Below are 17043 nucleotides of genomic sequence, written 5' to 3'. Positions count from 1 at the left end.
TCTTACCAAAACAGCATAACTAATGATGAAGACAATTAAACTTGAGATATAACTATTATTGTCCAGGTGTGAAAATATAAACTGTAAAAGCTGTAAATTGTGCTCATTCACACAACCAGGTAAATGTAAGTTTTTAACTTTTTGTTAGAATGTTTTTTTTTTTGTTTGTTTTTTTTTTGCTTTTTTAAATTAAACTTATCCACATTCAATAGATGGTCAAAACAAATTAATGCATGAAGCTAGAATAAACGTTTTTTTTGTTGTTTAAAAAATAATGCCGTGTGATATTCATAGAACAAAATATTTCTGGGAGCCTTGAAAGATTTGTGAACTTTTTTTTTTTTAAATGCTGGTAGTGACTGGCAGCTTAAAAAAATGCAGTACAGGTAAAGGTATATTTCACTTTCAGGTGTAAAGAAAATACAATACCTAAATATTATTATTACCTAAATAGGAGCATAGTGTTTTACTTATAATATATAAATATGCTCTTAAGTTAACTTAAAACGTACAATTATACTAGCAGTATAAAACAACTGTTGGGATAGTTCCTTTTCCTGGGACAAATTGTCCTGGGTAGTTTCGATGGAAACGTGACTATGTATTTATGAATTAGTAGTTACTAAGCCTCTAGTGTGGACATATGCTCCAGTTTAACGCTTATAATGTGTTGGTTTCCTTAACATATCTTCGGGTGTCGATATGTCCCTGAACATGCATAAATTGTATATTAAAAGAAAACCTTTTAATAATACACACACACACACACACACACACACACACACACACACACACACACACACACACACACACACACACACACACACGCACTCACACACACATTTACGATAATTCGTTTAATTTCTAATTTCTATAGTGAGCTTGTGAGCGGGACTTTTAATTTGGTGATGCGACATGATGTCATAAGACTGCACCGCGCTCATGTATCTGTGATTCAGTTGAAGAAAGGTTTGTGCTTTTGATCATTAAAAGTGTATAAATCATTGCAACCCATTTGTACAGTTTTATAGAGAACATATAAATATCATTATTTTTGAATGTAACATAATGTATCTAGGCGTAATATGAATGAACGTCGTTTATATACACGTAAGTTAAAACGTGCGTCTGATGCGTTCCGTTTATTGTGAATTAGTTCATCTTCATCATAAACTCGCTGTTTGGTCATTGGCAAGTAAAGCTAGAGAAACTGAGCTTTTCGAAAACAATTCAGATTCAAATGAATCAAATGCCTCTCAAAATGATTCATTTTCTAAGCGTTTGAATCACAGCGCGCGGACGACACCTACAGTTCACCAGTGTGAATGAACAACAGCAGAAACGTGTAATGACAACTTTTCAAAGCAACTTCTAATGTTTTCATGACAGTGTTATCTATTAATATTATCTACAAATAAATGCATATTGGATGTAAATAATATATGCCTAAGTATAATTATCTGTATAATCTGTTTTTATTTTTATTCATTCTTACTCTGACTCCCTACCATGCAGTGCACTGTCTGAACTACTGAACTAGAGCTGATTGAGCTCGATTTTATTTTCTGTTAATTATTCTCATCTTAAACAGGACAAACACTGGTGAAGTGACTGAGATTCAGTTATAAACATGGCGTTTATTAAAGAGGAGATTGAAGACAAGAGGATTGAAGAAACATTATTCAGTGTTAAAGACGAAGAATCTGAGAAACAAACAGAGATGGAGTTTATTAAAGAGGAGAGTGAAAACCTGGAGACTGAAGAAACATTCAGAATGAAACAAGAAGATCCTGAGACGCAAACAGGTCATTTTCATTCTCAAAGTCTTTGGTCATTTTGCTTCATGCGTCTTTATGCAACTAGTGGAAAAATGTATGACAAGTCACTGATTAAATTAGGAAAACTAATTAAGAAATAGCCTAAATAAAATAATTATTTTGTGTAACATTAAACCCAATATCTACTTCTCAATTAAAAACAAAGTAACACTTCATAACAAGTTTCTACGATAGTTTCTACAATACGTTTGTGTGTGTATATATATATATATATATATATATATATATATATATATATATATATATATATATATATATATATATATATATATATGTATATGTGTGTGTGTGTGTGTGTGTGTGTGTATGTATGTGCTGTGAATACTTTTGTACATGTCATTCTTACATACAGATGCAAAGCCAGGAACAGAACAAACATGCAAGGCTAGAGGACAGACAAAAAAGGTGATTTAAGTAATCTGATGTTGATTTTTATCCACTTAAACATAATCATATACCATATTTAAGAAGAAAAAAAACTTTTCAAAACAATAGCTGGACTCTAACTGCAGTTTGTGCACCATCTGAAACCATTCGGTTACATGTGTTGATATGATATGTGCATGTTTTTATGATGAGTGCATCTGTTATACTACATAACTCACATGTGTCATTCTCAGTAGGTATTTGTTTTTGAAGTTTACAACAGTATATGGCTATTTCAACATTTAATCATAAATCTCTTCTATAGCCTTCTTCTGATATTTTTGATAGAAGGCAACCATAAACCATTAATTTTATGTCTGAACTTATAGTTCCCTAAACCAGGTTCTGAGTAGCATTATACTGTTTTCTTTAAATGTTTTTTGAAAGTGACTCTTGTCATAACAGCATGCATTGCTCTAATTATCCTTTATGTTTCTTTTTACAGGATTGCTACATATGCAGAAAAAAAATTGGAGTAGCAAGCAAAACATGTCAACACTGTAGTGCCAAGCAGCCATATAAGCAGAAGCTTGAGAAAAAAAAGAAACAGCTTTCTCAAGAATGGAAAGACCGGCAAAAAAAAAACAGCAGTGTGAACAAAGTCTACGATGCAACACATCTTCTGGTAGGTTTATCTTTTAGACGTTAGTGATAAAATATATATATATATATATATATATATATATATATATATATATATATATATATATATATATATATATATATATATATATATATATATATATAAATAATACACACACAGACGTTTCGGCGGTTCGTTTTTCGGTGTGCACACAGACTGAAGTGTAACATCTGTGGGTTTTTCCATGGTACTCAGGTCTGATAAAGAACGCTGAATTATAAAGTATAAAATAAAAAAAAATTCGTATAGACCAGGGGTTTCCTACCAGAATATTGCCTCTGCCGGTTTGCCATAGTGCATCCTGGTGCCATGTGTTCCCCAGGTCAGCAACACACCCTGCATCCACATGATGTAAAATAAATTGTAATTCATCAGACAAGGCAACCTTCTTTCATTGCTCTGTGGTTTAGTTCTGATGCTCACGTACCCGCTGTTGGCACTGTAGACAGGTATACAGGGGTCAGCATGGGCACGTGGCTATGCAGCCCCATGCGCAACAACCTGTGGTGTACTGTGTTTTTTGACACCCTTATATCAATTTGAGCTACAGTAGCTTGTCTGTGTAGTGAATTTTACTTTTGTCCACCCAAGGACACTAAGTAAGGTAGTGATTGGTACTCACGTCACCGCTGACGTTGTGATTTTTGGATCACACGTCACTTAATGAGTGGTTATGAGTACATCAGATGACCACCTTCCCCCCTCTTAGTTTGGGACACTAGTCAAGGTCTTTTACCTTGGCTGTATGAGAACACTCCGCACAGGAGGCTGCCCAGTCATTTATAATGAATGTAAAGGGTTGGTCAGCTGATTTATCTGAAAGATTGGTGAGATTTCTAACTTGTAGAGCCTTTTCTGCCTTATCAGCACAAGGAAGACACAATTGTAATAAAATAGATTTTATTAACAAAAGATAAACAGAACAATTAACACAACTACTAAATGAATACAATGAATGATAAAGGACTAAAGTGCGTAAAATGCATAAAATACATGTGAGTAAGTTAAGTGTGGCTATAGAAGAGTTACGTTATCTTATGGAAAGATAAACTGTTGTTTCCCTGAAATTAAGGTGAAGAACCTTATTATGTATCAAACAAATAAACGAAAGATTATTTGTTATTAACTAGCATCAGTTATATTACCTCTAATGTAAATTAGAAAATCATATACTGATAATAATCAACAATGCAAAGGTCTCTAGAAAGAGGTTTGGTTAAGTGATATTTACGTTCCACGTGGTTGAGTAAGCAGTCCGGTGGTGATGACTTCTTCCAATGGTTTTGCTGGGAGACAGTGCAGTGAAGAAAGGAGCTGGAATCTGTTTCAACAGCCTTGAACACGAAGATCTGTGGGATGCGGATCTCCTGGGGCACCAAAGGGTCCTAAAATCTGGAACACGCAGATGAGGCCCTGAAGTAGGTGCAGAAGGTCCTTAATCTGGAACACGCAGATGAGGCCCTGAAGTAGGTGCAGAAGGTCCTTAATCTGGAACACGCAGACGAAGGAACCTTGAAGTGAAGGTTTGCTCTCCTGAGCTTAACCTTGTTGCAAATGTCTCTGTGTGTCTTCTGCCTCTTTGGACTAGACAGTCAGAAGTTGGTCAATCTGCTCTGGTCTCTTTAGCATGGAGACTCGGGACGTGCTGTAGTCGTCTCGCTGGACTAAAACTCTGAACGTAGTGTTGGTTAATGTCTCTTTCCTCACAGGCTGGAGGCTCAGAACGTTGTCGTATCTGTCACTGCCTCACAAGCTGTAGATTCAGATCCTTGGATCTTGTGTTGTCTCTCTGGTTAAACCAGAGGCTCAGAACTTGGTTGCTCTGTCAAAGTCTAATCCTCGGCGGACAGACTCAGAACTTGGTGAACTGTTTGTCTCTCGGATGTGGAGACTCAGAACCTGGTTGCTCTGTCACAGTCTAATCCTCGGCAGGCAGACTCAGAACAAGGAGTGTCTATTGAAAGGGTACCTTTATCCTTTTCCGAATAGGAGGAGATTGCAATTTGGCGCTTCTTCATTCCAGTGTTGCTATTGGCTGCTGGCATCAGAGAGGGCACACAGTGTGGCCCACCCTTCTTTCCCCTGTGGAACTCATTTGCAAGCTGTACACAGTTAGAAGTCTTTAAAGGGTCTTTAAAGTTCATCAATGCATTTCTCACTTTCCAAACCACCATCAGAATACCCTTGGCAATATACTAAACAAATAGACACTAAACATGATGGAAAAAGATTGAACTGTCATGTGTTCATTCATTTGTTCATTAAAAGCTGAATTTGTGGAAGATGTTGCATTACAAATAGCGGTCACTGAGCATACTTATTTCTCTGAATAAGTATGAAATGGATGTGTGTAGTTTGCATCAGTCTTAAGGTTTCCAAACATAGTTGTGAATGGATTTGGATGGATCAGTTTTGGTCTTTCTTTGTTTCACCCACTACTGCTCAAGTCCTGAGGAATGTTTATGGCCGTCACAAATCAGGACATTAGGGATCCGTCTCTAGATGGGTGAAAGGCAGAAACTGCATGTGGACCAATGAGAAGTCCTGTCTTTCCTGGGCTTGGTACTAGAGGTCTTCTTCTTGCCCTCAAAGAGGTGTCTGGATGTTGTCCAAGCATCTTTATCTGATGGGCTGGACATCTTGTTTGTGCTAGTCCAACAAGATCCAATCAAAATGGAGCAAACCTTTGTCCACTGTTATGGGCAAAGAGGGGCCCGGCCATAAACTGGGCCCTGGAATTCTGCTGTCCACTACATCTGTTTGATCGGATCACACAGGCCAGCCCTCGATCCCTATGTGCATTAATGAGCCAAGGCCGCCCATGACCCTGTCGTCGGTTCACCACTAGTCCTCCCCACTTTTTTGTTTGTAAATAATTTTTTTTTATTGGATTTTAACAATTTTACAATTTACATACATACCACACTTGATTTCACATTCAGGATGTCGTAGACATAAAAGCAAAAACTGTCCCATTTTTCAGTCACAGCTTCTCCCCACTTTTGATAGATACAGAACGCTGCAGACTGGGCACACCCCACAAGAGCTGCAGTTTTGGAGATGCTCTGAACCAGTGGTCTAGCAATCACTATTTGGCCCTTGTCAAACTCGCTCAAATCAATACCCGTGGCCATTTTTCCTGCTTCTACCACATCAACTTTGAGGACAAAATGAAAAAGTATTCGTATAGACCAGTTTTTGTTAAAGCCAATACGGAAGTATTGTTTATAGGGAAGAAATGTATGTAAATTGCTGTATGGCAATACGGAAGAAATGTATGTAAATTAGCAAAGACTGAGCTGCTCGTCTTCCCTGCTAATCCGACCATACAACACGATTTTACCATTCAGCTAGGTTCATCTTTGATTACCCCTTCAGGGTCGGTCAGAAATCTTGGAGTAATCTTTGATGACCAGCTGTCCTTCAAAGAACACATCTCAAAGACAGCTCGGTCATGCAGGTTTGCGTTGCACAACATCAGGAAAATCAGACCGTTCCTTACGGAGCATGCAACTCAGCTTCTTGTCCAAGCCCTGGTCATTTCTAGACTTGACTATTGCAATGCGCTTCTGGCTGGACTTCCATCTTGTGCAATCAAACTGCTGCAAATGATCCAGAACGCTTCGGCACGTCTTGTCTTCAATGAGCCCAAAATGGCTCCTGTCACACCTCTTTTCATCTCTCTGCATTGGCTACCACTCGCTGCCTGGATCAAATTCAAAGCTCTAACTTTTGCTTATGGATCTTCCACAAGCTCAGCACCCGCATACTTCGACTCACTCCTACGAGTCTACATCCCCCACCAGAAGCCCTCGCTCAGCTAAAGAGCAGAGAGGCATGAAATCCCTCTCCAGGACCTTTTCATTCATTGTTCCTGGTTGGTGGAACGATCTTCCGTCCTTCATACGCATGACAGGATCACTAGCTTCATTCAAAAGACAGATAAAAACTCATCTCTTCCATGAGCACTTAATCTTATAATTAAAAAAAAAAAAACTCTAAACTCTTCCTCCACTACTTTTTCTTTTTTCCTTCCCCTTTTCTGGTTTTTCCTACTCTGAGTAGTGTACAAATCTTGGTTTTTAGGGCACGTTTTGTGTTTCGTTGCCTCTTCTTGACAGATCGCTTCCTGTACTCCTGAGTTGTAAGTCACTTAATAAAAGCCTCTGCTAAATGCATAAATGTAAATGAAAGTGACTTAAACTACATTTCCTCGACTGGCCACTAGGGACAGGCTACAGAAGAGAGCAGAATTTCATTGAGCCCCATGATAAAATGCATAACTTCACAGCAGAAAAAAATCATGTTTACAGCCTGGTACAAATTGTGGTTTTGATCTATAATTTTGCCTTTCATGACAACTGTGATTATTTTTTTTTATAACACATGCATTTAGATTATATAAAGCCTTAAAGTTCTGCATAATTAAGGGCGTGGTTACTTTGAGTGGCAGGTGGATAGCCATTTGTCTGCTGTCTGTTAGTCATCGCATCACATGAGCTCCGCCCACATCCCGCCTCTTTGCCCATTTTCTGTTATTCGGGCTTGATGCGCAATGATGCGTTGCCAAGGTGGCAACTGCCTGCTCCTATGGAGTCAACTGGAGTCTGCCAAGAATTCAATGGCCAGCTCATCTCTACTAACTGCACTTTAGAATCCTGGGTGACGTCACAGACACTACGTCAGTATTTTTTATACAGTCTATGGTCCAAACTCAGTCCTATAAGGGCCACTGTCTTGCATAGTTTAACTCCAACATACCACACACATAATAAATGTAAACACAACTCCACATCAAATCCAGGTCTGGTGATCTCTCGTCCTTATATGCCTCCGAGCTCCCTCATAAGAGGACTCGAGACCGGTGTGACTCGCAGGTGACCGTCATTCACAATCACGCCCTCGTCTCGCTTGATCTCTCGCTCGTCCACCTCGCCACAGAAATATTGCACATATTTTTCATCCGTGCTACTACCCGCCCGCACAGAGTTAATTATCCGCCCGCATCCCCGCCCGTGAATTTTATAAATGTCACAATCCACCCGTTTTAGCCACTTTTATGCGGGTACCCCCAACCCGTTGCAGGACTCTAGTGCACAGTCATGTTGGAATAGGAAGGGGCCATCCCCACAAAGTTTCCATAAAGTTGGGAGCATGAAATTGTCCAAAATATATTGGTATGCTGAAGCATTAATAGTTCCTTTCACTTGAACTAAAGAGCAGAGCCCAACCCCCGAAAAACAACCCCACAGCATAATCCCCCCTCCACCCAACTTTACACTTGGCACAATGCAGTCAGGCAAGTACCATTCTCCTGGCAACCACCAAAGCCAGACTCATCCATCAGACTGCCAGACAGAGAAGCGTGATTCATCACTCCAGAGAACATGTCTCCATTGCTCTAGGAGTCCACTGACGGCGTGCTTTACACCACTGCATCTGATGCTTTGTATTGCACTTGATGTAAGTCTTGGATGCAGCTGCTCGGCCATGGAAACCCAATCCATGAAGCTCTCTACCCACTGCTTTTGAGCTAATCTGAAGGCCACATTTTGAGCTAATCTGAAGGCCACATGAAGTTTGGAGTTCTGTAGCTGTTGACTCTGCAGAAAGTTGGTGACTTCTGCGCCTCAGTATGTGCTGACCCACTCTTTGATTTTACGTGGCCTACTACTTTGTGGCTGATAATACCACTAAGAGTTGAATATTTGAATATTTCCGTGGAATATTTAGTAGTGAGGAAATTTCCTGAATGGACTTATTGCACAGGTGGCAACCTATCACAGTACCACGCTTGAATTCACTGAACTCCTGAGAGCGACTTTGTGACAATAACTTTGTTATTGATCTGATTTTCAGTTTTTATGATTTTGTCTCAATTTCATTCCAGCTCCACAAGTGGCAACTTTTAGAGAGGTACCCAGTCCTTCTCCTTGCCAGGAGAACCTCAAGTGGTTTTTCTGCTGAGTGTTTATGTCCATGGAAGATGGACACAGAAGATACTCAGGATGCTTTTCTTACAATAAAGAGGATGTATGAACGTCTTCTTGATGGTAATAAACAAATCTTGTATTATTTTGATAATGTCAAATTGACATTACATTATTAAATACAACCCATAGGTGGACTTAAACTTAAACCATATTAAAAACTTAATTATTTTTAATATTTTTTTTTACTTTTGTTTAATTATTATTATTATTATTATTATTATTATTATTATTATTATTCTGCTGTCCACATCAGTTTCTTTTTTCCAACAGTGGCTAACACAGATAATGAAGCAATCAGCATGGGAGAGAGTTCGGCCACAAATGGCACAAAGACAGAGACTGCACCAGCAGACCCAGCATCAGAGTCCACACCTCTGCTCACCACTGAGTCTGACACTCTTTTACTTCCTCCTGCATCTTCCTCTGTGGCTTCTCCCGTTTCCTTCACCACCTCCGTGACCTCTTCTATGTCTTTAACCATTGCTCCTCAAGCCTCCCCCACGACTCATCCTGATGTCATCACCTCTCAGTCTAGTCCTATATCTTCTTCCCTAGCATCTCCTCTGACTCCAGCCTCTACCATTTCTACCTGTTCTAAACTGTCCAATGAGCATGGCACTCCAGGCCCAGTATCAAAACCAGGCCCAGGGACAAAAAGACAAATAAAGAGGAAAGCAGACCCTAAAGGTATGTGTGGATTTTTTGATTTGACAATTTTTTTGTTGTTGACATTTTAATCAAAACATGTGCTTGAGTTTTAGTCAGCTGCTGAAAGAACAGTGCCCGGTTGCATAAAACACCTTAAGTGAAAATTTCCCTTAAGATCGCCCTTAGGTTTCCCTTAAACTTAAGGGTGTTGCATAAAATAACCCTTAAGTATCACCTAAGGGTTTATTAAACTGAAACGTCATAAACCCTTAGAATTATCCTAAAATGTCTTTTTTTCACTTAAGTAATCCCTTAAAAACCGTTAAGTGTTGCATAAAGCCCCTTAACTGTCATTTTCCTAAGTATAGTTTAAGGTTAGGAAAACTTTACCTTAAGAGTTGACGAACATTAATGAGAAAAAAATGGCTGAGTTTATTGATCCTGTTGAAGATGTAAATGTGCCCAGGCGAATTTTTCGCGATAGGGAGAATCCTCTGGACCATCTTAGCGATGGAAAAACTGCTTCGCGAATATAGATTTGATCGCCGCGGGATATATGAGATCGCTAACAAACTGGAAGGCGATCTTGATCATGTTACCCAGCGCAACCACTCACTACCCTCTGTGTTACAGTTGCTTATAGCACTTCGGTTCTTTGCAACTGGGAGTTTCCAGTCTGTAGTGGGAGATGTTTTCCATGTTCATAAATCGTCAGTTAGTAGAGTTATTCACCGGGTTGCAGGGGCTCTCTGCTGTTATTTAAGCCAAACTGTGACATTTCCATTGCGTGTTGAACTGGATGCCATTCAAACCTCTTTTTTTCGGAAAGCGGGGTTTCCTCGAATAAGTGGTGTAATCGATGGCACACATGTCAGAATTCAGGCTCCCCGCACGCGTGAAGATCAGAAAAAATGTTATGTTAACAGAAAAAATTACCATTCTGTTAATGTGCAGCTAGTGTGTGACCATCTGTGCAGAATTAGAAATGTTATTGCATCATGGCCAGGGAGTACACATGACTCTAGGATTTTGACAGAGAGCAAGATCGGAAGAGATTTTGAGGCTGGGATGCACGGTGGTCTTCTGCTAGGGGACAGTGGTTACCCCTGCCGACCATGGCTCATGACGCCCTTCATGAATCCCCTTAACACTGCACAGGCATGTATTTAATAATGTTACAGACAACTTACATTTACAAATCATTTCAACTTAAATTACGTTTAACTGACTTGAGATTTTTTTTATATTTAGACTATAGCTTATTAACATTGAAAAGTTGAAAATTAAGTGAAAACATAGGCTATTGTCAACTTATTGATCATATTTTTCAATGTATTAAAATGTATTTTGACTTGTTGATACTTATGATCATCGTTTGATCCTAGGAAAGATACAACAATGCGTTGACACACACACGGTCTATAATTGAGAGGACGATCGGACAGCTCAAACGCAGATTTCACTGTCTCCACAGCGAGCTGCGCGTTGAGCCTCCAAGGGCCTGCAAAATTATTGTCGCCAGCGTTGTTCTTTTTAACATGTCAAAGATGTATTGTGAAGAGGGAGATGATGTCGAAGAAGAGGCTCAAGAAGCAGAAGAGGCTCATGAAGAAAATAAACAAGATTTTCAACGGGCTGGATTTGTTGTCAGAGATGCCATCGTAAATGCATTCTTTAATTAGTTTAGCTAGTAGCCTATGGACAATAGTCATAAATATAAATAAATAAAATATAAATAAATAAATCATAAATAAATACAAAACCTGTCAGATCTGTCATAAAAAAATGTATTCGTCAATTGATGTGATTGTTATTTTTCATTCACTTTGTAGCTGCATTAGTTTGTTATTAAGAATGAAGTTGTAAAGGTCTTGATTTTCCTTCCCCTTTTTAAGTTTTTCGATCTCTAATTGCAGTTTTGTCTTCTGTAGACTCATGTCTCTGCAGTTTTTCTCTTGTCGCGGCTGGAGAGGATATTTGCGTCTTTCTGCAATTCACAAGTGTTTTGAAGGAATAATGAAAAAAATCTAAAAATTACATTGAGGCTGTTCTAAGTAAAATTAACAATAGACTAAAATAATTGTTAACAAAGAAGCAATAAAACCTCACTTTGCTGCATGATTTGGCGTGCTGCTGGCGCTCTGCCGGTGTTGAAGCTGATTTTTGCTAAGAAGGTCTAACGTGTGAAACAAATAACGTTACCAAGCATAGTATTTTATTTTGTCGTGATCTTCAAATCGTTTATCCTCAGCACTGATCATTTTTATTTGATTTAAGACAATAATGTTCTCACTCCGTGTAATATTCCTTTTGTTGAATCTCTAACCCACCAGCGTAGCGTGTCTATGGCAACAATAGAATTTTATAACGGTAAAACCTGGGTCGCAGTCGTGAAACACTTAGCGGTGTCCCTTACCTAAGAGAACCGTTTAAGGGATTATATGCAACACCCTTAAATCATTCCCTTAGATAAGGGGAAATCACGCCTTAAGTATCATACTTAAGGGAAAAACTTAAGGAGTTTTATGCAACCAGGCACTGGCACTTCCTCATTGTTTTTTTTAAAGGTCCCGTTCTTCGCGATTCCATCTTTCAAACTTTAGTTAGTGTGAAATGTTGCTGTTAGAGCATAAATAATACTTAATAATACGCTCAAAAGTTCAATGCCAAGCGAGATATTTTATTTAACAGAAGTTCCCTTTCAAAGCATACATCGGACGGCTGCTTTGGACTACACCCCTGCACTTCCTGCAGGAATGACGTCACTAGATTTTTTTTTGGACTAACCCTCCGCCCACAAGATCGCCCCCTGGTGACCGGTCCCAGTATAGCCGCCCCTCTGTGTTTTCTAATGGATGTGAGGCAAACTAAACAATAAAAATTACACTTCAAATATTTTTTCCCCAAAGTTAGTTTGTCACTGAAGGCAGTTCTCATCACAATGATTTCATTTCAAGTGTTTGTTTTTAAAATAAGTTTAGTTTTATTTAGTTATTTGATGCTATAAAAACGGGGTGTGTGACGTCATGATTGACAGCTGAGACTGACGTCTTCTCTGAGTGAAGTTGTCACTGAGGCACTAACTAACTTTTTTCTGAATTTTTGGGAGCAGATTGGAGCTTTAGCTTTAATTTCCATAACTGTTTATTTCACACCAACATAATTAATTGTTCTGCATCTGCGAGAGTGTGGCGGGCTTTTGATATCGCGACTGTACTTCCTGCTCTCTACTGCGCAACTCCAGTCCCGAAATCTCCACTGCGCAGACTCGGTCCCAAGATGTCAGCACCGTGCAGAGGCCACCTGAAAGCTTCAAATCTGGCAAGCGGAAACGGATGATGTCGAGTCGTCCATATTTTTTTACGGTCTATGGTTTCACTGCGTCATCAAAAATAAAACACACACAATTACCCAATATGCTTACAAAATCTTTTAATAATATTTGAATAAAGGTGGTCGAATCTCAAAAAATGTTCATTGGATTTACTCAAAATTTAATTTTCAATGAACTCAAATTTTTAAGGCAACCAGGTAACTTTTTTTCTAAATATTTTTTTACAGTTTATAAATTCTCAACATGGCCTCACCCCCTTTGTTGTGTGGGTTTATGTAAATTGCAGGGTTAGTGATGTCACTAGCTTGTGTAGTCCCTACCAGCCACTTGCAGTCCTTAAAAAGTGATTTCTTTAAAAGAAAATATCTCCCTTTGCTTTGAAATTTGAGCGTCATAACTTTGCAGATGTTGTTTATGCTCAAACAGCAACATTACACTAACTAAAGTTTAAAAAGTGAAATCATAATCCACCATCCCATTTAAAGTTCATGCGCATGTAAAGGCAGGTCTTCAGAATTGGCAGAATAATAATGAACAGGACCAATATATTCATTGGATTTTTTTTTCTTTTCTTTTTTTTTTCAACATACAGGTGCAAAGCCAGGAGCAGAACAAACATGCAAGGCTAAAAGACAGACAACGAAGGTGATTTAACCAAAGTAATCTGATGTTGATTTTAATCCACTTATTTGCCAAAGACACTTAAAAAAAAATAAAAAAAAAGGTTTAAGGCAACCACCTGCAGAACATTTTTGAGGTTTTTCAACTTAGGGTCAATAGTTGTACAAACATTGTTTGAGTTATCCAAGAATGTTCACGTTAAATAGTTGAATAAACTTTAAAAGCTGAATTTGTCATACAAAACATAATTTGGATTTTTTACAGTGCGCACAGTACCTCAATGGTTTTTTTTTGTAAGATCACATGCATAGATCCATACATATAATATATATCCCATTCTGGGGGGATCTAGGCTCAGCTCAGCGGGTTCCGCACTGATTTGCGCAGTGAGTTTGCGCAGTTACGTCGCTCTGCCATTGGTTTGTGTAGTCCCCACTGGCAAGCCAATAACGTGTGAGTAAGCCTCAGCACTGTTATGGCTGTGCAGTAACACTGCATTATTTTAGGCTTCAGTAGTTTAGAGAAAAGGAATTTTCCCACTGCATCTAGCTAGATGCAACACGCTTGACCCTTTGAAATGGAACTCAATGGTTTTTACTGTGAGTGATGACGGTGCTTAAAACATAGGTATTATGTTTGGCCATAGATGTCACATTTTAGAACATAAAAAAACATTTTCAAAACAATTGCTGGAATCTAACTGCCGTTTGGTATGAGGCGCCACGTAGGATTTAAATCAAACTTCGCTTATCAATACATACATAACACACGGGCATATACATGTATACTATTGGATGTTCAAAATACATATGACATATATACACTAATATGAAATCCATACCAATACATATAATGATAGTAATGACTACATACACACTTGTAAATAACTTGCATATGCATATAAACTTCCATGCATATACACCTATAAACACTCGCATATACATATAAACTCGATGCGCGTATAAAACACTCGCTCATAAATACAAAATAAAACGTGGATGCATGCTTTAGTTTGATCTCAACATGGGCGGAGCTTTCTTCTTCATTCGCGTGCAGTGAAATACTAATTTATCGTATTAAATATAATTTATGTGGCATCTGGTCTCACAACTATTTGGCACACTTATTAGCCTTATTCAGCTGACCAACTCTCAATCTGTGAGCCGGAGGCTGCGCACTTCACTGGACAGCGTGGAGAGACTGGCCTAAACGCAGAGCAGAATCGATTCAAGGGTCAAGTCAAGTCATCTTCATTTATATATAGCCTAGCCTAGGCCTAGCACTTCTTACAATACAGATTATTTCAAAGCAGCTTTAAAGTAGTAATATGAAAATTAATAGACATAGTTCGTTTTGGCTTTACCAACAGCTCTAATATAAAGTTTATCGAGCTATTAAAGTAATTGATTGAATCACTTTCGTTGTAAAACTCATTAACTCATGATGCTTAAATGACACCTTTTTAACTGAAAACAGAAACAGAAACGTTTAATGCGCTCTTGTCGTTCAATTACATGTTTAAGAAAATATGAATTAACACATTGAAAAATAAAGCCAGAGATTAATATATTTCTATAATTGCCATCTATTAGCGTCATATATTTAGTCAAACAAGGCTACCTTTTTAAAATAGCTATATCTTATTAAAATTAAGCATGCCATCTTTTAATTTAAAATCTTACATTTATTGATTCAGCCCAAGGAATCCTGTGCTGCAGAGGTGGCAATGCAGCATCTGAAGTTGCTTTTAGATGTATTTACACAATTTAATGCTGAGAGAGGTCCTTAAATACATTCGCACAGCAGAGCAAATATATAGCCTAATGCAATGACATTAGTTTTATGTTTTATACAAAATGCTTTGAATACAGAAATATAAAATAGAATTACAAGATGAAACAAATATGAAATATTGCCAGTTGGCAGCAAGTCACTGTGTTAATGAATGAGTCATATTCGCTCGAAATGCTGGGGAATCACTCAACCGATTTGTTCAAAGACTCGGATTAATTAACTAATTAACTAGTGCTGCGTCCCAATTCGCCTACTTATACTACGTCCTAAAAGTATGTACTCTTTTTGTGAAGAAAAGGTATATACTTTTGAGTGTGTAGCAGAAAAGTATGCAAGCTTCGGGACATACTACTTCGCCATCTTTAACGGACTCTGTCGCTTAGTTACGTGCATCCCGTCACCGTTTATCTGCCCTGTCATTCATCGTCAGATTCGTCCCAGTTCAAATCCTCCACATTCAAATGAATCTCCTACCGTATGGGAGAGAAATGTATCTGCACGTTGATCTGCCATTTGTTGGTCTTTAATGCAGAGACTCTCCTCATGTGTTTGCAGTTTAAATATAATGATGCATTTAAAAGTTAAGACTACTCCAGATTTGTTTGTTTATTCTCATAGGGTTGAATATGTGATAAATGAATGCTTTCTTCGTTTTTCCAGTTAGGAGACAAAAAGGAGAAAACGAATTATCTGAAGGTACACGGACTGCGAAGCAAGCACATTTCATAAAATGCACAGTTGCAAATGCGGTAAATAGGCAGGTTACTTCTGTGTAGCCTACACACAAATGACTTCTTTTTACTCTGAAATGACTTCCTTTTACACTGAAATACCTTCCGTTTGCACTGAAAAGTTCACGCACATCCACATATGAAATCACTCGCATATACATATATACACAACTAGAGCATGCATCCACATTTTATGGATGTGTATGCGCGCATCGAGTTAATATGTATGTGCGAGTGTTTATAGGTGTATGCATGGAAGTTTATATGTATATACAAGTATTTAAAAGTGTATATGCATGGAAGTTTATATATATGTATGTGTATGTGTATATATATATATATATATATATATATATATATATATATATATATATATATATATAATAAGTTTTATAAGAGTATTTATAAGTGTATATGCATGGAAGTTTATATGTATATGCGAGTATTTATAAGTATATGCGTGCATCAAGTTTATATGTATATGCAAGTTATTCAGTGTGTATGCATTCATTACTTACATTATATGTATTAGAATGGATTTCATATTAGTGTGCACTTGTATTTCATATGTGTTTTGAACATCCAATAGTATACATGTATATGCAAATAATGTTTAGTTGTATATGCACGTGTGTTATGTATGTATTGATAAACGAAGTTTGATTTAAATCCTATGTGGCACCTCATAGTTTGTGCACAATCTGACACCAGTCAGTTACATGTGTTGATATGTAAATGTTTTTATGATGAGTGCATCTGTTATACTACATAACTCACATGTGTCATTCTCAGTAAGTATTTGTTTTAGATGTCTATAACCATCTGTATTTATTTTAACATTTGAACTCAAACCTCTTCTATATCATTCTTCTGATGCTTTTGATAGAAGATATACCTATATACAGATTATGTCTTAAATTGATAAAACAATTCTCTAAACCAGGTTCTGAGTAGCATTATAAGGTTTTCTTTAAATGTTTTGAAAGTTAGGTCACTCTGGTGACTCTTGACAACA

At 37.8% G+C, this 17043-nt stretch overlaps 1 protein-coding gene across 3 annotated transcripts in view; it reads left to right on the top strand.

The window, feature by feature from the left end:
- Positions 1-910: 910 nt before the first annotated feature.
- Positions 911-17043, top strand: part of LOC137049684 (uncharacterized) — a 36224-nt gene continuing 20091 nt past the window's right edge. For 2 of the 3 annotated variants that reach the window (XM_067428291.1, XM_067428289.1), the window contains exons 1-8: positions 911-969; positions 1592-1805; positions 2191-2243; positions 2710-2889; positions 8798-8960; positions 9171-9587; positions 13475-13527; positions 15958-15993. In XM_067428291.1, the coding sequence (XP_067284392.1) occupies positions 1631-1805; positions 2191-2243; positions 2710-2889; positions 8798-8960; positions 9171-9587; positions 13475-13527; positions 15958-15993 (1077 nt within the window). In that variant the 5' untranslated portion in view covers positions 911-969; positions 1592-1630. The remainder of the gene's footprint in view (positions 970-1591; positions 1806-2190; positions 2244-2709; positions 2890-8797; positions 8961-9170; positions 9588-13474; positions 13528-15957; positions 15994-17043) is intronic. The other variant, XM_067428290.1, reaches the window with a different exon arrangement.

This window comes from Pseudorasbora parva, chromosome 20, assembly GCF_024679245.1.
Source record: "Pseudorasbora parva isolate DD20220531a chromosome 20, ASM2467924v1, whole genome shotgun sequence".
Classification (NCBI taxonomy): Eukaryota; Metazoa; Chordata; class Actinopteri; order Cypriniformes; family Gobionidae; genus Pseudorasbora; species Pseudorasbora parva.
This window is presented reverse-complemented; position numbering and strand designations above follow the sequence as displayed.